We start from the raw sequence: 24,093 nt of genomic DNA on the forward strand, positions 1-24,093 counted from the left end.
AAACTATTCCGTGAAATATTCAAGCACCTTGACCAACCTTGTTTTGGAGAGAAATTCCCCAGCACCTGAAAGTCATGGAAGGATTAAAAGTAGGGACTGTGCCTCACATAAATAGATACTGATTGATTGATTGTATTTTGGGGGATGGCAGTCCCTTAAGGGAAGGAAAGGGAAAGAGAGAGAAAATGGATTTGATTTCTATCTTACCTTTTGATGAAACTTTTCACAAGTTTCCCATTCAATCTTAATCTGTTCTCATTTGCTTTCTTTTGCAACATTGATCATAGTGTCAAAGGGAACAAAAAAGGGAAAGAAAGAGAAAAAAATGCACTCTGCAACCATCAGGTCTCTATCTGGAGATGGAGAGGATTTTTTATCATTCATTGTAATTATGGTGGGTCATTGTATTCATCAGAAATATGTCTTTCATAGCTCAGCTCACTTCACTTTACATCAGTTCCTATGAGCTTTCCCATACAAATTTTGATTTCTGAAACAATTCCCTTCCTCATTTCTTACAGCACAATAGTATTCCATCCCATTTCTATATCATAACTTGTTTGACCATTTCTTCAATTGATAGACATATCCTTAGTTTCCAGTTCCATGCTATCACAAAAATAACTGCAATGAATATTTTGGGGTCTCTTTCTTTTTTCTTTGACCTCTTTGGGATATAGATGTAGTGACTATATTGCTTGGTAAAGGATATGCACAGTATAATTACTTTTTAGATATAGTTCCAAGTTGCTTTCCAGAATGGTTGGACTTCACAACTCCACCAACAGTGCATTAATGTACCTATATGCCTTTGTCCCCTCTGGCATTTTGGAGGATCATAGATTCAGTTGGAAAGGGAATTTCTGGGTCATGTGACCAATAAAATAGAGAACTGGATATTTTCTTCAGTTCCCCAAAAGAGTAATTATGCTCAGGGCCAGTTTGGCTGGCTCAATGAATAAAGCATGGGCCCTGGAGTCAGGAGTTCAAATCTGGCCTCAGACACTTAATAATTGCCTAACTTGCGTAAGACTCTTAACATTGCCTTAAATAAATAAAAAAAATTTTAAAAAGAGTAATTACATTCAAAATTAGAAGAATGATAACTGTTCCCACAGGTCAAGGCAGCAAGAAGTTTAGCAAGTTAGCAACTTTGTGAATTAATAGCAGAGAACACTAATCCATAGAATGGTCTCTTAGCACTCCATCACAAGCCCCCTTCTTTGGCAGGGCACACATCTCAACACACTGGCTTGTATTCTAAGATCCATTCAGCAACTTCCTTGTGGATATATGATCTCTGCTAGCACACTGCCCCTGCCCTCATCCAGTTGTTGTGTGGCACAAGCAAAAAAACTCACTTCTACTCACTTTCTGAGGAGGTGGAAGTAGAGGAAGATGGGAATGAACTCTGCCTGGGGCAGTACTGTTTAGCTAGAGGACAGAAGGAACTGGAGCAGAGGGCCAGTATATGGGCAGGATTACACCAAGATTAAAGGAAAGGAGATTGGCATCTAACTAGGGCCAGTTTTATCCACTCAGAAGGCACTTTGTGCAGAGAGTAAAGCCAGTGAAAAGTGAATTCCAATGCTCTGAGCAATAGCTTCCAGGTACTTTACACAAAGGGAATGGAGATAGACAATGAACAACAGGAGGATAAAAGAAGAAAAAGAAATAGAAGACAAACAGACAATGAACCTCCACAGATTCCAGAAGGAAAAAAAACAAGCAGTTAAGTCACTAGAGAAGATATTCAAACAGAAAGGAAGATGGCTACCAAGATATTTCAATGTCTGAAAACATTAAAGATGTTCCTGAATGAGTCAAGAAAGAAATTAGAATCTTGGGAGGAACTTCCTGGGCAAAGTCAAGAGGATGGAGGAAAGCTAGGAAGTTCCCTGAGCTTTTCCCTTTGAAACAACTTTAAATGAAGCCTCCAAACAGTCTCTGGAATGACAGAACCCACAAAAAGACAATGAAAACAACTTTTCAGTTCAAGATACCTTAGAGGGGGTTGAGGAAAGTTATGTCTTATCTATATATCTTATATGGAGAGCACAGCTCAGCAAAAGCAAAAGGAAACCAATGGAAGGCTTTTAGCCACAGGGCAGATCAGAAAGTGAAGCCCCTTGTTCTGGCTCAGAAGGCCAGTGGCACAGCAGACCAGCAATGAGGACCCCAGCCCCAGTGCAGAAGGCACACTGTGAGATCCAGAACACCATGCAACAGGGGGTTGAGCTACCCTAATACAGGGAGTGAGCTGCCGAGCACCTGAGGTGCCAGGATGGAAAGACTGGCCCCAAGGACAAAAAGCTGTGCCCCAGGAGCAGAGCTTTTAAAATGAGCAAAAAAACCAAACTCTAATTATAGAAAGCTACTATGGTGACAGGGAAGATCAAAATGCCATCTCAGAAGAAGAAAGCAGTGACAAAATACTTACATGTGAAATTGCAAAGGGGACTACGAATTGATCTCAAATCCCAAAAGTCCTCCTGGAAGAGCTCAAAAGGGATTTTTAAAAAACAAGTAATAGAGATAGAGGAAAAATAATAATGAGAGTTATTCAGGAGACAAAAAATTGGAAAAGGAAGCACAAAATTGAAAAGGATAATACCTTTATTATTTTTTCAATGAAATATTTATTTATTTTTCCAACCACATGAAATGGTAGATTTCAACAATCATTTTTTGGCAAGATTTTGAGTTTTACAGCTTTTCTCCCTCCCTATCTCCTTTCCTCCCTCTCCTTGATAGAAACCAATAATATAAGCTGTGCATGTATAAACATGCTAAACATCGATCCATATTAATCATTATGTGAAAGAAGAATAAAATCCAAATGGGGAAAAAAATTAGAAAAAAATACAATGCATAAAACAACTTCTAAAAATTGAAGATTTGATCTACATTTAAACTCTATAATGGACAAGTCTTTTAGAATTGTGTTTGATTATTACATTGCTGACATGTGCAAGCCCATCATATTGATCATCACCCAGTGTTGCTGTTAGTGTGTATAATGTTCTGGTTCTGCTCACTTCCAGGCTATTCTGAAGTCCCATCTCTCATGATAGTGCTCCATCACATTCATATACCATGAGTCATTTTGTCATTCTTCAATTACTGGGCATCCCCTCAATATCCAATTCTTTGCCACTACAAAAATAGTTGCTATAAATATTTTTGTAAATGTGGATTTTTTACCTTTTTTGTTATCTCTTTGGATATAGACCTAGTAGTGATATTACTAGATCAAAGGGTATATATCATTTTATCACTCTGTGGGCATAATGCCAAATTGCTCTCCAGAAAGACTGGATCAGTTCACAATTCCACCAGCAATACATTAGTGTCCCAGTTTTCCCACATACCCTCCAACATTGATCATTTTCCTTATTAGTCATATTGACCAATCAGAAGAAAACACCTTTAAAAGTAGAATTGGTCAAATGGGAAAAGGGATACAAAAACTAAGTGAAGAAAACAAAATCTTAAAAATTAGAATTGAACAAGTGGAAAAATGACAAAGCTGAAAAATAGATCTAGAGGAGATAATTTAAGAATAATTTAACTACCTGAATGCCACGATCAAAATAAGAACCTGCACAGTATCTTTCAGGAAAATTATCATGGAAAACAGCCCTAAAGTACTTCTTTTTTTTAATTTTAATTTTTTTAATGTTTTTGTAAGGCAGTGGGGTTAAGTGGCTTACCCAAGGCCACACAGCTAGGTAATTATTAAGTGTCTAAGGCCGGATTTGAACTCAGGTACTCCTGACTCCAGGGCAGTGCTCTATCCACTGCACCATCTAGCCACCCCACTAAAGTACTTCTTGAAAGAATCTACCAATCACCTCCTGAAAGAGATGCCAAAAAAAAAAATCTAAGGAATCTTAGAGCCGAATTCTAGAATTATCAGCTAAAGGAGAAAATATTGCAAGTAGTCAGAAAGAAATAATTCAAATACAAAGGAGCCACAGTCAGGATTACACAGGATTTAGCAAACTCAATATTAAAGGATCAGAGGACCTAGAATATGATACTCCAGAGGATAAAGAAGCTTGGATTACAACCATGAATCAACTAACCTGTAAAATTCAGCATACTCTTTCAGGGGAAAAGATGATATTCAATGATAGAGGGGACTTTCAAACTTTTCTCATTAAAAAACAAAGCTGAACATAAAATTCGATCTTCAAATACAATACTCAAGAGATGCATAAAAAAGGTAAACCAAAAGAAAAAAAAAGTTAGACTAAAATGCTTTCATCCCTACATGGAAAGATAATACTGCTAACTCTTGAGGACTGTATTTCTATTAGGACAGCTGGAAAAAGTATAAATTACAGTTATACAATGATTAAGTTGTGATGATAAAAAAAATTAAGACCTTAAAAAAAGAATTTTAGAGGGAGAAGAATGGGAAGGCAAAAGAGAGTAATTCATATCACATGAAGAGTCACAAAGGACCTCTTTTAAAAGAGGGAAAGAAGGGAGGGGGTGAACAGTGATTATATGTCACTCTCAAGGGATTCAGCTCAGAGGGAATAATATACACTCCCAATTGGGTTTAGAAATTTATCTTACCCTACAGGGAATTAGGAGAGAAAAGAGGGAAAAAAAAGGAATTTGGAGTTGATAGAAGGTAGGGCAGACACAGGAGGTGAAAGGTGAAAAAAAGAGGAGAGAACTGATAAAAGGGAAGGCAGATTGAGGGAGATGGTGGTCAAAAGAAATTAGAATCTTGGAAGAAGAAATTAAAGGGAAACAAATGGCAGAATTTATAGCCCTATACCACAGAAATAATTAGCAGAATAAAAAATAAAGAAATCCAAGGTGATAAGTCATTCCAAAGGCACATAAGAGAGAACAACTGGTTAGAAATACAAATATACTTAAATGGAAGAACAATGTAGAAGAGGCAAAATAAACAAAATTTAAAAGTACATATGAGCTGTGTGGCCTTGGGCAAGCCACTTAACCACATTGCTTTGCAAAACCCTAAAAAAAAAAAAGTAAATATGATCTTGATACAAGCAAAAAATTTATTTTGAAGACCCTCCAAAGAGCAGTTAGGTGATATAATGGAGAGAATACTGGACCTGGAGTCAGGAAAACTCATCTTCCTGAGTTTAAATCCGACCATAGACACTTTATAACTGTTTGACCCTGGAAAAATCATTTAACTCTTGTTTGCTTCAGTTTCCTAATCTGTAAAATGAGATGGAGACGAAAATGGAAAGCAACTCCAATATCTTTGCCAATAAAACAGCAAATGGGATCACATAGAGTTGAACACAAGAAGAATGTGGCAAGTTAGCATATACATAGCCTGAATGCCATAATTCAAAGAATAAGGTAAGAAGATTGTCCAAAACTTTTGAATATAGAAAACAAAACAGTAATTGGAAGTATTCATAGATTGACTTCTGCAAACTCTAAGAATGTAGTGGTTAAATTTAACAATTCCTTTTAGAACAAATTCTCTAAGAAACCAGGAAAAAATACATTAATATAAGAATTTAAGATTATTCTTTACCTATCAGAAACTATAAGAAGAAATATACTTCTCGGGGCAGCTAGGTGGCCCAGTAGATAGAGCACCAGCCCTAGAGTCAGGAGAACCTTAGTTCAAATCTTGCCTTGGGCACTTAATAATTACCTAGCTGTGTGACCTTGGGCAAATCACTTAACCCCATTGCCCTGCAAAAACCAAACAAAAAAAAAAAGAAATACATTTCTCAGGAGTCATTGAATCACATCAAATTATAATCACCTTACTCCCTTTTCAAGTACCCTCCATGGACACACAATTCTCATGAGTTATCTCCTCCATCATGACATTCTATCTTTCTTCTTCACTGTGCTTAGATTCACCCCCATCATTGCTCTCCTGCTTGTTTCTTTTGTTTCAGCTTGAGGGCTGGGAGTTGCTGTCCATTGCCAAGATCATGCCCCAGTTGTGAGCCGTGGATCATACAGATATTGGGTGCATAGCTACAACCACTACCCCTGATCTCTCTACCTCCTCACCCCCACAGAAGTCCCTCAGTTCCTGTGGAATCCAATCTCTTAAAGTCTTCTGAGCTTTTACATCTCTCTCCTCTCCTCACTCCCTCTGCTGCCTGATTTTCTGGGCTGTCTTAACCCAACCATAGGAACCCCTCCCCCTGCCCCCCCCCCATTTCCTCCCCACTTTCCCACTAGGATTTCAACCTGTCAGTGAATCTGGACATCCAAATTTCTTTTTATCCCACTCTCCTTCTTCCTCTCTGGCTACTTTTCTGAGATAAACTTAGTTCTACAAAGCAGTTTAAGTTTTAAGCCTAGGAAATTGGACAAATTTTGCTGTGTTGTTCCCAGAGGAGGGATCTGGCTAGTACTCCCTACCCTGCTCCCTTCTTCATTGCAAGCTTCTGCCAAATGAGAGTGGCTTCACCCATTCCATTGTGGAAGAAAAAAGTAAGTATATACATATATATAAATGTATATATATATACATATATATATGCACATATATATTTTTTTTAAAAATTTGGAAAAAACTATTAAATAGATAGATATTTTGTAATTTGTTATAGGTTTTTCAGGTAGCTAGAAACCCCACTGTGTTTCTAATCTGCAGGAACCTAAGTCACTGTGTGCCTCCTAAAAGTTTTTGTAATCACTAAAAATCTCTATGGATTTTTCCTAAGGACTTGTCCCATAAATTTATATCTATATTGGGACTAAGAATAGGCAGTACAGGTTTCTACCTCCATTTGGGGGAATGGGAGATTTGGAGCTCTTTGATCTAGAAAATACCTGAATTTTGTGACATGCAGATTAATGAGGAATATTGTCCTGGTTTGGAAGAAGTAGGGATTTAGATTTTAAAAATAGAGCTGTTCCATAGAAGTTTGCAAATTGGCCTTGGGTGGAAGTCCCCCTGAGTCTGGCCTAGATTCTCAGTTCTTTGTCAGAGGTGCACTATGACATAGGATTCTGATCCAGAGGAGAGAAACACCAGTGACATATGATTGAGTCAGTTTAGGGTGACTATTGTTTTTTTTTGGGGGGGGGTGGCAAGATAATCAGGTTAACTGACTTGCCCAAGGTCAACAAAGCTAGGTAATTAATTGTGTGAGGTTGGATTTGAAGTCAAGTCCTCCTGACTGCAGGGCTGATGCTCTATTCATTGCACCACCTCCCTGCCCCTATGACTATTGTTTATACCAGTCTGGCCAGGATATTTTCCTGGGGAGTAGCAAATGTCTGTGTTCAGAAGCAGGGTACATATATTTTGGACTGTACAACTTAAAGAGATAGGTGACTGAGACTTGTGTGAGATGTAATGATGGTACCTGTATCCCTTGTAAAGATGCACAAACTGGGGGATTTGTTAAGGGAAGCTGTGATTATGAGTTAGCGTGGACTTACAAGGAAAGTGCTAAAATGGCCATTTGCAAGAAGAATAATTTAAGGAACATCACTAGATATATCAACTATTCTTGGGGTTAGTACAATGGCACAAAATCAGGGATTTATTTTGATCAATTTTGGAGCCAGGAAGATTTATCTAAAGACATTGGTATAAAAACTTGCCAGGAGAAGGAGGTGCAGCAACTTTGGAAATGTGCCTATTATCATGATGATTATGAATGGGATATTCCCTCTTAAGAGTTAATATTCCCAGTGAAGTCCTCTCAGGGCTAAAAATCATTAAAACAAAGACTATTACTTTTAGACTATTCTTAGAAGAAAGAGGCAGAGAAACCTTGCATTCCAACAAAGCTCATAAGACTCCTCTTGTTCAATAAGTAGACTGTTACTTCAATAAGATAGTTATAATCCTGAAGGTTATTCTCACCATCTGGATGTTGAGGTAATATTTTATGAAAAACCCTCCATTCTTTTCCTTCTTGCTGGGGTAGATTTTCACAAGTAGAATGTAATTCTAAAGACTAACCAATGTGTTGACAAAGAGGGATGATAGGGAGGAGGAGGGGATTGTATTAGGCCATATAATCTTGCTTGACTGCCACTTTAGGGCAGCTCCTTGATCTTCACTACCTTTGTGAGACTTGGAGTGTGCCCTTTTCTCGAGAAAAGCCAAAATAAACTTTCTTTTTTTGTTTAGAGGAGTCTCTATATTTTTTAAAGTGGATTTTTATCCCACACAATTATATGGCTTATTTAGGAGAGCCCCTTGGAAGTAAGGATGAATGGTATTATCTATTTGTTGGAAAACAGGAAACTTCCTAGAAGACCAACCAGCACTAAAGGGACATTATTGGATTTGTGGGACTACTGCCTACACTCATTTGTCTAAAGGGTTGGTCAGGGAGTTGTTATCTAGACTTAAGGTCCTGGATAGGAGTTGGGCTTTGGAACCCCAATTTATATCCTGATTAGATTCTAAACTGTAGTGGAAAAATTACCAATTAGACAACTAGGGCCTTGATTTGCTGGTTGGCTAAGCCATGCAAACAAATCTGTTGATTGGAGGAGTTTGTGGCAATTTGAATCAAGTTGCTGCCTCAAGATAGATGACAATAGGCAAATAGTAAAAGATATCAGAAAGTTGACATGTACTCCCACAAAAACCTGACAATGAGGAAGCAAAAATCTTGGTAGAAGATAAAGTCAGTAATTATGTCAGTAACAAAGATTGTGATTTAAGAAAATTACTAATAAGGTGTGGAACCCAAATTTTTATTATAAAAGAAAAAGGGGGAAATTTTGAGGAAAAATTTTAGATCCCAAAAATGTGAAGGGAGAATTGTAAGTTTACATTACAAAGACTAGGGTCTGCCTATATTGTTGCCTATGGGCAAGTACTGAGCTAAGATAAAAGATTTAACCTTCATTAACCACCTGTTTAAATTAACCTAGAGTCTAGACCTTCTCCTTTGCACATGCTCAAGGAGATCTAGTTGATCTTACTCATTAGTATAAGGAGCAGGGTGAGGAAATGTATAAGAACCAATCTATCATTTAGATTTGAACCCCAGCCTATGATTGGCATGAAGGGGCAGGAACAAAGCCTTTCAAAATGTATAAAAGAGCTTGTATTTTGGGATTTGCCTGCCCCTCTCTCCCACCTTGAGAGAGGTGTGCCACTTTAAGATATCTTAATGGGGGGAGGGGGAGAATCCCCTGGACTGTTACAAGGTTAATACATGTGACTCCCTTCCCTAGCCCCCCAAGAAAAAAAAATCTTAATAAAAACCATTTTAATCACTCTGGAAAAAAATAAAGCTGGATATGGTTGAAATGTAAAAGAAAGTAAATAGTTTGAATAATAGGTTGGAAAGATTTGGGAAAGAAAAGTAAAGCTTGAGCAAAAATATAGGAGGAAGGAAAGAAAATTTACTAAGAGGACAGGAGTAAAGCTCCAAGTCCTTTCTGTCCCTGAAGAGTCTATACTAAGTGGACTTGTGCCAATTGCAGGTGGTTCTAAGCATGTTGGGAAGGTATGAAAAAGTTTGACTTTAAGTATTGAGAATGAGAATTCTGTAGTTTGATTTCAGGTGAAATGTGTGATTCCCATAGAAATCAGTTTTAATTCAAATTTTTAGGAATAAATTTGTAGGAAGCCTCTCATTAATATTAATTCATAATAAAATCTTTAAAAAATGTAAAACTTTATATGCATTTCAGAATATTTTGTAGTTTAAAAGTCTATGTTTAGGGGCGGTTAGGTGGTACAGTGGATAGAGCATCGGTCCTGGAGTCAGGAGTACCTGAGTTCAAATCCGGCCTCAGACACTTAATAATTACCTAACTGTGTGGCCTTGGGCAAGCCACTTAACCCCACTGCCTTGCAAAAAACCTAAAAAAAAGGCTGTGGGAAAAAATGGGAATCAGGAAAGTTGGGGTAGTGGATAAGTCACCACATGGAGCCTAGGGATCCTTAGCTTTTTAAGGAATCAAAATGGAGATTGCCATGTGTTTGCTATGTGGTCAGTTTAATGTCTTAACTGGGAATAGTGAATCCCATGGTATGAAATAATTGGAATAAAACAGCTCTTGTGCAAAATATAATACTAAATTATTGAATAACAAATTGAGCTTTTGTATAACAGAAATAGCTGTATGTGTAATTATTCTGGTCTCATTTTAAGTGAAATTGGTGATTAGAAAAAGAAAATCTTATAATACTAAAAAAAGATTATTTCTAGTGATTTATTTAAAGTGGTAAAATATATATTGATTAAATTTTTAAAGTTCTTTGTTATTGTGATAAGGCTAATTTTATTAGGTATTTCTTTCTGGTTTAGAACAACAGACTTCACTATTATAAATATCTTTTGACTAAAACAGGTGGCACTTAGAAACTTTGTGGTAATCAGGAATATATTGTGTTTTTAAGATTTGAGGGATTTATTGATGAAACTTAAAAATAATTTATACCAACTTAGGTTTAAAGATTTATTTTTGCTTTAAGCCTGAAAAAAAGAAATCTATCATTTTACAAGTTCCCAACTAATTTGCTTTATGAAGGCTTAGGGATTATTTCTTTAACATCAAGATAAATTTTAAGCATTTTTTAAGAAAGGGAAATACTTTTGGAAAGATTATTTTCTAAAAAAACTTTCATAGGGGCAGCTAGGTGGCGCAGTGGATAAAGCACCAGCCCTGGAGTCAGGAGTACCTGGGTTCAAATCCGGTCTCAGACACTTAATAATCACCTAGCTGTGTGGCCTTGGGCAAGCCACTTAATCCCATTTGCCTTGCAAAAAAAAAAAACCCTAAAAAAATAAAAAAAACTTTTGTAAAAGTCTTTTGTGTGATTTATAGAAAGCCTCTAAATTTTTAACTATAAGCTAATTTAATACAATAATAATTTGATGTTGATTACAATTTTGATCTAATTTACTATGAGGAATGAGATTCTGGGACTTTGAATATTTTTGTTTGCTTTATTTTTGCAAGGCAGTGGGGTTAAGTGACTTGCCTAGGTTCACACAGCTAGGTAATTATTTATTAAGTATATCTGAAGCCACATTTGAACTCAGGTCTTCATGACTCCAGAACTGGTATTCTGTCCACTATGCCATCTAGCTGCCCCAACTTTGAATATTCTTTTAGAGGCTTTATTCCTACATCTATTGGGTCCCCACACTATTTTTAATGGTTAATTTAAGATAATTATCAACAGTCTGCACCTCAGAAGCCACATCTGAGATCTAAAGTTAATGTATATTTCTCTTTAGGAACAATTTAGGGAGGTTCCCTTGGAAAATGTTGGACATTTCCATTAACATGATTAACTATTTTCCTGCTTATAGATATTATAGCAAAATTTCTATTTTCAGAATAGTAAAAGTGGAAGTTTCCCATTGCAATAGTGAATCAGCTAGTTATTAGGTTAATATTAAAGCCTCTAAATTACTGTAATAAGCTGTAAGTAGGAAAGATATTGCTCTTTTGATCTAAAGTTATCAATTCCTGAAGAATATCATTTTATTTTGCAGAATGTTATGAGTATAATTAGATAGAGGTAACCAAGTTTGTGAAACAAAGATGTAAATCTATTAAAATTATAAGGTTAAAGTTAAAAACATCTTTTGTTATTACTCTAATGAACAGGATTTAAGTACAGAAATATTACATAATTAATGAGCTATCTTATTTTTCTTCTATTTGGTTGTTTCATCTGGAAGGATGTGTAGAAATGCATGCAAATTACTTAAGTCACCTGAAGATATTCTCAGTGTTTAAAGGAATTCTGAGAGCTGTAGTTTAAACATGATTAAATTGAAGATGTTTTTACTACAGATAATATTTTATTAATTCTTTTTCTATATGTAATGTGAAATTATTGTATTTATACATCCCAAGTCTTTTCTTGTTTGTTATTCAGCATCTGAAAGCAAAATCATTTGTGCAACATTGATAAAATTGATTTTTTGTGATAATCTTCTTGTTACCACAGTGAGATCACAATCAATATTTTATCCTTGTGAACTGAATTTACCTGAAACTCTGATCATTGAAATTTGCTACTTAAGACCAATCAGACTGTTGACTGATATTGCTCTGAGTCTTATTGCAGGTATGGTCAGAGGGAATACTATTGTCCCAATGATCTATGAAGTCAACAACAGAGTTTTGATATGCATAAATTGCAGGTGGAGTTCTCATGGGAAAAGCTAGGAGAATGACTATTTGGTACACTCTGCAGTATAATTCTCCTGACTCAATTTCTCCCAAATGACACTTATAATGTCCCACTTGTCTGGCTTTAAGTCTGGCTCATTGAAAATTACCATCTATATAATCTTGCCTGAAACTAACATTGAAATAAAGGAATGGGGGCAGCTAGGTGGCGCAGCGGATAAAGCACCGGCCTTGGAGTCAGGAGTACCTGGGTTCAAATCCGGTCTCAGACACTTAATAATTACCTAGCTGTGTGGCCTTGGGCAAGCTACTTAACCCCGTTTGCCTTGCAAAAACCTAAAAAAAAAAAAAAAAAGGAATGGTTTTTTCTTAAGTCCCTAGACTTTTGTGGCAAATTTCTATAAACATGTTAGATGATTGGTACAAAAACAATATTAAATCAGGTATAAAATTGGAGCCATTTGGTCTAAAGTTCTGTATGTGATACCTAGCTAAACAAATATTTAGCTTTGGCATGTTACTAGCTGCATGTTTTTATGTTAAGTTCCTTGAATTTTTCGCAATGCTATGGGGTTATTTAAGCAAATAATAGATTTTGGAATGCCAGAATATTATTTTTTATCATAACAGTCTCAATCCCTTTGTTATAGAAAGAAATATTAGTATAACTAATTATATTAGAAGAAGGATGGCCTGTGGTCTATCTTAAAAATGTCTTAAAGAGAGATCCATTTTCAGTTAGAGGTTTTGTTCATTTTATACTAAAAGATAAACATATTTCATATACTGTTTTGAAATGATTATCCAATATTTATACATATTGACATGTGTACATGTTTAGATATACATATATATTTAATCCCTGAGTTTTTTATTACAGCTCAACTTAATCTGACTTTTAATGAATTCACTTTTGTATTAGAATCCATAATCATATAAAAGTGTTCTGTTATTTGTGGATCTGTAATTTTTGGAATCTCACCCTCCAAAGTAAAGAATGAATAATGCTATGTATAAAACTGGGTTTTTAATTTTCTATTTTTTTTTTTGCAAGGCAAATGGGGTTAAGTGGCTTGCCCAAGGCCACACAGCTAGGTAATTATTAAGTGTCTGAGACTGGATTTGAACCCAGGTACTCCTGACTCCAGGGCCAGTGCTTTATCCACTACACCACCTAGTCGCCCCCAATTTTCTATCTCTTAACTGTGTTTATTGTGTATCTCAGCATGACAACAACCAAAGTTGTCATCTCCCTGGATTAAGAAGTCCCAAATTTCATTTTCTAATAACAGAAATGTAAGTCCTGAACTGATTATTTTGCAAGGAAAATTTTTTGTTAAGATGTTCTTTTGATAGACTATATCTGAACCGCAAAGCTGCATCAGATGCTTCCAGAAGAAAAGATCTGAATTTGCGGTTTCCACCCCTCCCCCCATCTTTTTTGTTTCTCCTCCAGTTCCTGTATTTGTAAGATTCACTTTCCAAAGGGCAATGATCCCTTTGATTTTTGTCAGTGTTATAGATCTGTTATAGACCTTACCTGGCTGCCCATATCTACTGGCACCTAGATTTGGTAGTGTTTTGCTTCATGTCATACCATTTTCCCTTCAATCTTCCCTTCATATCTTCACATCTTTCTATATTATTCTGCAAGTGATGCTATCATGACATTGTGAAAAATAAATTTACATATATATGTATATATATATACACATATATATGTTTTAAACATTTTTTGTCAGTCTTTCTAATAACAATTATAAATCTGAATATAGAGATGTCAATTCAGTTTGGTTTTCTTTTTTTTGGCAGGGCAGTAGGGTTAAGTGACTTGCCAAAGATCACATAGCTAGGTAATTGTTAAGTGTCTGAGGTGAGATTTGAACTCAAGTCCTCCTGAATCCAGGGGCAATGCTCAAGACGTCAATTCGGTATGTGAAAATGTCAACTTCCTCCTTAGAAAACAAGAAGTTTGCCTGGTTATCTTTATAATAACATCTGTAAATTCCCTCATTGTATCAACAGTCACAGGATAGCACAGATATCCTGAAAGGGGGGGAGAATACCATGTTTTATGGAAGTTGGTAATATAGCTAAGGCTGATGAAAAAGGGTAAAAACATCACTTGTACAAAAATATTCATAGCAGCTTTGTGGTGGCAAAGAATTGGAAATTGAGTGAATGTCCATCAATTGGGGAATGGCTGAACAAATTGCAGCATATGTATATTATGGAACATTATTGTTCTATTAGAAACCAGGAATGGGAATTCAGGGAAGCCTGGAGGGATTTGCATGAACTGATGCTGATCGAGATGAGCAGAACCAGAAAACCACTGTACACTCTAACAGCAACATGGGGATGATGATCAACCTTGATGGACTTGCTCATTTCATCAGTGCAATAATCAGGGACAATTTTAGTGTATCTGTGATGGAGAATACCATCTGTATCCAAAGAAAGAATTGTGGAGTTTAAACAAAGACTAAAGACAATAGTCTTTGGTAATAACCTTCAATTAAAAAAAAAAGCTATATTATGTATTATGTAATTTTGCTATCTCTTATATTTTTTTCCTTAAGGATATGTTTTTCTCTCAACACATTCAATTTTGATCAATGTATAACATGGAAACAATGTAAAGACTATCAGACTGCCTTCTGTCAGTGGGTGGGTGATGGAAGTGAGGTGGGGGGAAAAATTGTAAAATTCAAAACATTACAAAAAATGATAGGAAGAACCTACTATTGTATATAATTGGAAAACAAATAAAATATTTGTATTAAAAAATTTTTGAGGCCACTTAACCTCATTGCCTTGCAAAAACTAAAAAAAAAATAGACTCAGTTCTTGGAAAGGAGATCCTTTATCAGAGAACCTTTACACAATTTCTTTTTCCCAGTGTCCTCCTTTTCTAATTTTAGCTGTGATGCTTTTTAGTTTTATGTAGTAAAAAATCATTAATTTTACCTCTTGTGAACTTCTTTTATCTCATTTGGTCACGAATTCTTCTTTTATCCATAGATAATTCACAGGTATTTTTTTTTCATGTTCTACTAATTTACTTATGATGTCACCTTTATGTCTATTTCATTTACTCATTTGGAACTTATCTTGATATACAAGTCTGAGATATTAGTCTATGTTCAAGGACCCTTTACAAAATTAACCATGTATTAGAGTATATTTATTGTTTATTATATGGAAAGTATCATGCTTATTATATGGCTCACATCTTTGTGGGTGGGAGGGAACAAGCCATGGAAGGTTTCAGTTGCAAATCAGATGAAAAAGCTCCATGGTCCTTAAGGTACAGCAGCAAAGCTGCCTCTTCTTCAATGTCATTTTCACTGAGAAAATCATGGCTGTTTCTGATGTTGAATAGTTTGATAATGCAAAGGACTTTAGTGGGATAAGAACTTTCTTGTCATATTGCAAATAAATGTACATGGGCAAAAACTAGTAGCCATAACCTATACCAACAATAACAAAAATGGTATTCAGTTCATGGGCCACAAAAAAAGACATCAATCCAGACACAATAAAATCCTAAATAATGAGAGGGCCAAGGAATAAATCATAAAAACAAAAATTAAGTGAAAGATAATGAGGATAAAATTAACATACCCAAATATCTAGAGATGGAAAGGATCTTATTGGCTATTTAGCCCAAGCTCATCATTTTATAAATATGGAAACTGAGGCCCTATAGAGAAAATAGTGACTTGTCCATGATCTCACAACTAGGATAAGCATTTAAACACAGGTTTTTCTGACTTTTAAGCCCCTTAAATCCCTCATTTTCTAGCCACGATGACATGTACTAGTCTCCAAATTTCTCTCTTGTCACTGAAATGTGCAGGTTTTTTCAACTGACTATACTGTCAGCCAGAGCATAGCACCTGAGCTTTATGACCAGCCTGGCTAACAGGATACATGGTTTAAGCTGGGCTCTCTCATTTTCTGGTGTCTGATCTGAATGAATGACTGACTGAAGTCTTCCCAAAGGCAAATGAAGAATTTCCAGAACTTGGGAAATCTCTCTGCCTGACTTCTCCTTTTCCTTCTCAGATTTCCAGAGGGGAAAGGGAAATATATATTTGTATCACCAGTACCTTACACAAAGCCTTGAATGTAGCAGCACTGAATGTTTACTGAATTAAATGAGCACAGGTGCAGAGGAAGTGAAGCACAGGATATATCCAGGAAATTGTGAATAGTTTTGATTATGTTTGTGGGGGACTATGGGAAATAAGGGTAGAAAGTGTGAGACTGAGGAATTTGTACATTCACATATTGAGACAGGGACTAATGGCTTTTTAGGTCAAGCTCGACACGTTTTGAAGGGTGTGTGTGTGTGTGTGTGTACATGCATGCACCCATGCTCACTGGGTGGTCATGGGGAAATGCTTCAGCAGAACTACATAAACTCTCTTCCTTAAGAAAGTGGGAGGCCAGGGGAGGTTCAGTGGCGCAGTGGATAAAGTACTGGCCCTGGAGTCAGGAGTACCTGGGTTCAAATCTGGTCTCAGACACTTAAAAATTACCTAGCTGTGTGGCCTTGGGCAAGCCACTTAACCCCGTTTGCCTTGCAAAAACCTAAAAAAAAAGTGGGAGACCAAAGAATATAGCTCATCAAAGCTCAAGTAGCCATCAGCTGTTCAAAACACACATATACACATTTACAGAACTAGGAGCAAGAAAACCAGATAAGAGAGGCGAGGCATCAGGCTCAATTGGGCACCTTTAGACTCAAGTTCTAGTCCCAACTAGATCCTTATGTCACCTCTGGAGTTTGCTCCTCCTCTCTGATCTGATTGTGTTTCCATCAATGGAAGGGCTTGGTCTTGATGATCTGGGCCTCCTTCCCTCCCTCCCTCCCAAGGTCTAACACCTCTTATTTCTATGAACTATGACTTGTCTTTCTTTGTTCTACTTCTCTGTGATCCACAGGCCAGCCCTAGGCCCTCCTTACCCTTATTTCCCTATAGGCTGTCTTGAATTTTTTCATTTTCTCCCTTCCTGCCTTAGCATGTTCAACTATCCAGATCCTTTACCCCTGATTTACAAAGGTCAGAGTGGAAGTGAAAACCTTGAATAGGAAAAATCCCAAAGGGCCTGGCTGAAGGACCCAATCACAATTGGCAGCCCTGTCTTTTCCTTAAGAAATGCTCCTTATAGTTTCTATGCTGAAGCACCAGACAGGGACAAGGAAATGATTTGGAGGGTATGAGGAATTTTAGGAAGGTTGTCATTTGTCATATGAGGAAGCTGTTTAAAATCAAGAGACCTAGACTACTTTAAAACATCATAGAAGACAATCTTGGGTGAGCTTTAAGCCTGCTTTGGGAGTTCAGGTGGGAATTACTGATAGGGACCTAGTATGGAATTTCCCCCCCAAATCCATTTGACTGGATGCATCCAAGTTTGTTAAAAAGTGTAACTATGGAAATGTGGAAAACACTGTCTGAGAAGCAGAATGGATGGTAAACTTGTCAGGTGAGTTGGGGGGACCTTTCAGAGGTCTTCAGACTTCAGAGCTTATCTTGATGGCTCCATTGACCAGAGTTGAAGAGGGCTTCCATTCACCTCTAAAAGCTGCAGCTTTACTTCTATTTATAACTAACTGTGATGCTGGAAAGGTAATCTCTTGGTAGCTTTCCTCTGCCAAAGGAAGCTTCTGCTCCCTTTGGCAAAGGTGAAATGGTAAACAGAGGTTCAAATTTCACTAGAAATGGAAGGTCAGGCCATAGCTGCTTGGAATTTTTTAGACAATGTCTTTCAAAATTTCAATTTTAGACAATAAATGTATTGTAAATGTAAGCATATTTGCCTTTTGAGTCAAAATGGTAAAGGACATAAGAATCTTAATGGGAAGTACTATTGAGTCAATCATGAGAAATTTTGTGAAATGTGATATAATTTTACATTTTAAATCCTAGAATCAAAATGAAACCTGAACCAGGCAACTAGTAGGTAGAGATAGCATATCTATGAGCATATCCAGATGAGATATCTATTTTATATTTATATACCCACTTGAATGATGTTTGCCTATTCCTTCTCCAGTGCTTCCATAGGGGTAGTGACATCATTAGAACACTTCCTATACTTGGCTAACACCTATGTATGGAGTAACCATCTTTATATCATGTATAAAGACACTAAGGATACTTGAGCCTCAGGACTTTTGAGCTAATCTACGTGCCCTTCAACTAGATTCTTTTCTATGGTGTGAGTTCACAAGACCAGGGGCTGTTTTTATCTGTACTAGTATCTTGGGTGGGTGCAGTGGATAAAGTGCCGAATCTGGTGTCAGTAAGACCCCAGTTCAAATTTTGCCTCACTCATCAGCTGCAGGGCCTTGGGTAAGAACCTTCCTGTTCCTACCTCAGTCTTCTCATCTATAAAAATGGAGATACTATGAGCAGAGAGGATAAAGTGAGATATCTGTAAAGTACTTGGTCAACCTCCAGGTACTATACAAATTAGCCATTATTATCATCTAGTGTTTAGCACATAGTTAAGTACTTTTCAGTGCTAATCCAGCCACTGTCCTAGGATAAGTGGAGTGGGCAGCAACATCCAGCTTCTTTCTTCACATCCCAGTCCTTGGCCTCCTTAGCTTTAGAGTACTTTGCAAACTTTAAAAAGGCATACACACGAGGTGGCTAGGTGGTGTAGTGGATAAAACACTGGCCCTGGAGTCAGGAGTACCTGGGTTCAAATCTGGTCTCAGACACTTAATAATTACCTAGCTGTGTGGCCTTGGGCAAGCCACTTAACCCCATTTGCCTTGCAAAAAAAAACAAAAACCTAAAAAAAAAGGCATACACATGTCAATTATCGAAATGAAATTCTTTCAAGAGACATTTTGGTTGACTAATTTTGGGGGTATTTTTTCTATTGAAATTGTTGATTATAAATCTACAGAAATGTACAAATTTCAAACTTTTTCTTTTTCATTTTATTAGTTATTTAAGGAAATGGGGTTAAGTGACTTGCTCGAGACCACACAGCTAGGTAATTAATAAATGTCTGAGGCCGGATTTGAACTCAGGTCCTCCTGATTCCAGGGCCAGTACTCTATCAATTTAGCTGTACCTACTTTTTCATTTTTTTAATGCAATATAATCAGGAAATATTTATTATGAATGAATAAAAATGCTTCTTTATAACTGAATTTCAGTTTAACACAACTAGTGGGGCCACCTTCCCTTCCTGGTCCCAGCCATCACATAGACTCAAGTGAGAATGCATCTATTTCCTGTACTCCAGCAACACCACTCCCACAGTCCAGTACCTTCAATGTCATCTTACCTTGAACATCATCTCAAACTCAAAAAACACCTGTCAGGACTCTGAAGTAGGATTATTACTAGGTGACAGAGAATAACAATCTATTTCAAGGACTGTGCTTAACCCCATGGAATCCACATGTTCATATAGACTGCTCTGTTGAGGACTCAGATTTCTTTTCAAATACCTAGGAAAGTAAGAACACACCATTCCCAAACTCGAAATCCTAATCTTTGTGGACAGTTACCTAGGAAGGTAGAAAAGGAAGTACTTAGGAAGGAATATACTTGAGTTAACCACAATAATGCAGGAGAGAGAAAAAGTTATCTTTGCAGAATTGAAGCCACCTTGGAATGTTAAGGGTAGTGGAGAAAAGTCGAACTCATTGGTCATACTAGAGACATACAACTAACTAAAGTTGCACAGCATGGACTGGCCTGTGGCGGGAGTGTGTGAAGGGCCTTAGGTAAAAAGAGGAGCTGATGGATAAGCTTGGTTTTTCAAGAACATGAATGGTTGGACTCTAGAGAAGTATGGAACGAATTACAGGAACTAATGTTGAGTCAAGGGAGCAGAACCAAGAGAACATTGTACACATTAACAACAACACTGTGAGTTGATCAACCTTGATGGATTCAGCAGCTCTCAGCAGTTCAGAAAGCTAGGACAACCCTGGGAGACCTGCTATGCTATCCCCATTCAGAGGAAGGAAAACAAAAATCAAAAACTTACAGAATCTGAAAAATGTAGAAATGAATGAAAAAAACTACATTAATTTTTTTTAGTTTTTTTTTTTTGGCAAGGCAAATGGGGTTAAAGTGGCTTGCCCAAGGCCACACAGCTAGGTAATTATTAAGTGTCTGAAGCCAGATTTGAACTCAGGTACTCCTGACTCCAGGGCTGGGTGCTCTATCCATTGTGCCACCTAGCTGCCCCGTACCATTCATTTAAAAAAAAATTGTTTTTCATTCCCATCTCATAGTTTTCTTTCTTTTTCCTTAATCCTAATTCCTCATACAGAAAATGACTAACCCGTAAACATGTTAAACACAAATATGTATGTATAATATTCACCAAACTGGTCGCTGCTGAGGAGAGCAGGGTGGGAAGGGAGGGTGGAAGGAAATAATGTAACTTAAAAATATGCATATACATGTGGCTGAATGTAGAAAAACTTTCATAACATGTAATTATAAAAATTAAATAAAATGCCAATTAAAAAAACTAATGGTAGGAATATTACTTCTAGAGAGTTACAAATGAGGTAGATACTATCACTTCAATTTTACACAGAGAATGGAGTGACTTTTGAATAAGGTGGGGTTTCCTGATTCCCAGTCCCATCCTTCCAGGTCTGAACTGGCCAGGTGAAGTTGTGTGTACAAAAATCATTGTGATATCAAAGTAAATTTCCAGTGGGTCCTAAAAATGCCCAAATGAGGAGAGAATCCAAGATACTAATTTGCTGAATATACAAATTCCTTCTAATTCCCCAAGTCACAAATCAAAATCACCACAGTATGATCAGCATTGAAATAACTTTATTAGAAGGCTGTTCTAAGTGAAAACTTCCATGTTGTGTTGCTTAATTTTGCTTTTGGATAAATTCCAGTTATAATGAAAAAGACAGTAATTTTGCATTGATCTTTGCATCCTGTGTTTTCCCATTAGGCCATACTGGTGGAATGAAAGTGCAACTGTCTAGTCATATGATTTGCAAACACTATTTCAAGAAGGGGGAGGAAGGAAGCAGCAAGACCCAAGGCTCCAAAAAGCAGCTGGTCTCCTGGCTACAGGAATTGGGGTATGTTAGTCTAAATGGAAAAGGGCAGGCTCATTTTACTAATGGACCAGACAAGCTGCAAAACCATTACCACTTATCCATCCAGTCAACCAAGCCTTCCTTTACTAGAAGGCTCCCCCCTCCTCCATATACACCAGGAGAATCAGGTCATTATATAGCCACTTGATTCAAACAGAAATAATATTTTTGAAAAAATTCTTCCTGATTCTGGGAAATTATTTGGATTTTCATCTTGGAAATCCCTGAGATTTCTCTCCCCTCTGTTTCTCTCTTCAAATAAATTTTTGTGCCCATTAACCCCAATTGTCTATCATTCACTCAGTCTCATCCCTTCTTGAATCACATGCACTGCTCTAGGAGAGCATGTCTAGACTGTCCACCAAAGGAAAAGTCTCTCCCCTACCATGATCCTATTTCTCTCATCCACAGACCTCAGGCTCCAGCCTCGAAGGAAATTTCTCCTGATTGATCTTGTAGACCTAAGGCAGGCAGCACAAGCTACATGTAATTATGGGGCCCTTCACATGCCTATGGTCCTCCCCATAGCTTTCTTGCTGCTGCACAGTGCTAAGAAGGTGCGATCAACTATGAACATAAATAAGGATAAAAAAACTAAACAGGATAGGCTAATAATTAAACAAATCTATAAAAATAGTTAGGACATAACTCTGTTCAAATAAATACAAAATAAATATGCTTTAAGCAGTATATTACATTGCTTCAGTGGAATGTGAGGCTGATCCCTTTCTGCCCCAATTAGGAGTTGGGATAAGAATCCCTTAGATTAGAAACCTGACCCAAAACAAACTTTAATGTAGTTAGAGAACTAATGCCCCCAATCATTTCCTCTTCCCACACTGTAACAGAAGCAAAGGAAGAATTTGCACATCTATTTCTCTTTCTGATAAACTAAAACAAAACCCCTTACTCCATCCAATTCCACTAGAAATTTAAGGCCTTAAATTCTCCTCAGGGAAGAAAATTTAAGCCAAGAATCTCTCTCCTTCCCAATCCTGATCTCAAACCAACTCCAATGCAGGGACCCCTGCCTGGGAGCCATCTCAGGGCTCCTTGGGGTGCTGAGTAGGGAGGAGAAGCCCATCAGTTCCAAGGGCTGAACAATATTACTCATAAAGTCATGCATTATGATGTGAAGCTGTTAAGATAGATAAGGTATTAGCCTTAGCCATCCTTGCCATGCATAAAAAACATGCAGGGCACCAGTTCACTGTTCATTTAACTGCACTGTCTCTTGGATGAGAGAGGTGTTCTGCTTATAGCAAATACACAAGTTGGTCATTCTTCCTCCTGCAGGAACTAGGGCAGTTTTTACTCTCTACATTGGTAAATGCTATTTGTGAAGTTCAAGGTTAAATCTTTTCTCACCATGGGAGCATACATGATAAACAGGTGTGACCTGGGAACACTGACTATCTCACCACAGTGTGTTTTAAGAATTAACACAGCAAATGGGAAGTGAGCAAAGACTGAAAGAGGAAAACCCTTAGCAAATCGGAGGGTTAAGAGCTCCCATAACAAAGAGCTTGGTTGCTTAGCACAAGATAGTGGAAGTAAGCAGTTTCCAAGCTTCTATTTTTCAGCAGACAAGGCAGGGAACAATTCTCTCCTTACTTGAAAATCCCAGATCCTGTTCCCATCCCTAGACCCCTGAGGGATGCTTTGTAGGGAACAAATGAATTTTCTCAATGAGATCTGGGAAATCAAGACTGACAAGGCAACTAAAGGCTCAGACCTGTCTTTCTTCTTGCCTCATCTAGCTCTCATATACATTCTGGGGTTTTCACAGCTTGGCTTAAGTCAGCTTAGTGTTGACACATTCACAGAATGAGATGGCTATACATCCTGGGACTTCAGCCCAAGATCCTTGAGTCCAACAGTCTGGAGTCAACCTTCCCGTCACCGAGACTGCACACCTAAAGTGATCTTCAGGTTCTCATATACCACATAACTGATGCTCACAGCTGGGATCACCTTCATGAAGTTGGGGGCCAAGCCTCTATATAGACCAAATGCTCCTTCTGTGCGAAGGATGTGTTTGAAGAGACTGCTCATGGTCACTTCTGGGGCTCCCTCAATTGAAGCTTGAATGAGAAGAAGTTATTGACACGTCAGAAACCTTTCATGGGCACCTCCCAAAGCCCTCTGAGCCCCCAAGAGAATTTCTTTTGGGTTTGGCCTAGAAATATTCTTACCCTGGGCTTGCATCCGTGTCCTCACAAGAGCCAGAGGGTAACTGGCCAGCTGTCCACAAGTACTGGATATTGTGCCACAAGCTAAGAGGACAAACACACCAGGGTCTGCACTGTTGACCGCATAACGTTGTAACCAAGTATTTTTTAGTGTCTAGAAGAAAAAGAATAGTGAATGAGTCTAAAAGCTAGGTAAGAGAGTAATGGGGAGGGGGATAAAGACAAAACTACAGATGAGACATTAGGAGTTGCAGATTCTCTTCTGGATTACTTCAGAGGGAAACAGATTTTAGTCCCTTTTACTCTTCCCTCCCCAGAGATATAGGCAATTAAACTTGCCTCAGTCGGCTGAAGAAAGGTCAGGGCAAAAAATTAGCTATTCCTTGCCACAGTTGTGCAGTCAGTTAGTTACCTCATAGACAGCCAGGTCTATTCCAGCATAAGGAATGATCCCAAGCATGTTGGGTATATAGCCTTTGTAGAAAGCTGTCATTCCCTCCTTGGACAGGATTTTCTTGGCACAATCCAACATGCCAGAATACTGACCGGTTTTCCTCAGTGCCATTCTTGTCTTTAGGACCTAAATAGAGCAAAAAGGCACTGTTATTGAGAGAGCTCGCTCCTTAAATGTCACCCCACTATTCCAGAGACAAACATCATTGTCCCCATCTCCAT

At 37.5% G+C, this 24,093-nt stretch overlaps 2 protein-coding genes across 8 annotated transcripts in view; one reads left to right on the forward strand and one right to left on the reverse strand.

The window, feature by feature from the left end:
• The window catches only part of PTGES2 (prostaglandin E synthase 2), a 39,385-nt gene extending 18,882 nt beyond the window's left edge, over positions 1-20,503 (forward strand). Inside the window, exon 7 of one of the 2 annotated variants that reach the window (XM_074211064.1) lies at positions 1-20,501. This exon is cut by the window's left edge and continues 12,889 nt beyond it. The gene's annotated coding sequence lies outside the window, so the exon portion shown is untranslated. The other variant, XM_074211065.1, reaches the window with a different exon arrangement.
• Positions 20,504-20,928: 425 nt separating this feature from the next.
• SLC25A25 (solute carrier family 25 member 25) overlaps positions 20,929-24,093 on the reverse strand; it is a 30,227-nt gene continuing 27,062 nt past the window's right edge. For all 6 annotated transcript variants that reach the window (XM_074211060.1, XM_074211057.1, XM_074211061.1 and 3 more), the window contains 3 exons: positions 23,831-23,998; positions 23,422-23,572; positions 20,929-23,310 (listed from right to left, as the gene is read on the reverse strand). In XM_074211060.1, the coding sequence (XP_074067161.1) occupies positions 23,126-23,310; positions 23,422-23,572; positions 23,831-23,998 (504 nt within the window). In that variant the 3' untranslated portion in view covers positions 20,929-23,125. The remainder of the gene's footprint in view (positions 23,311-23,421; positions 23,573-23,830; positions 23,999-24,093) is intronic.

Source organism: Macrotis lagotis, chromosome 1 (genome assembly GCF_037893015.1).
Source record: "Macrotis lagotis isolate mMagLag1 chromosome 1, bilby.v1.9.chrom.fasta, whole genome shotgun sequence".
NCBI classification, from domain to species: domain Eukaryota; kingdom Metazoa; phylum Chordata; class Mammalia; order Peramelemorphia; family Peramelidae; genus Macrotis; species Macrotis lagotis.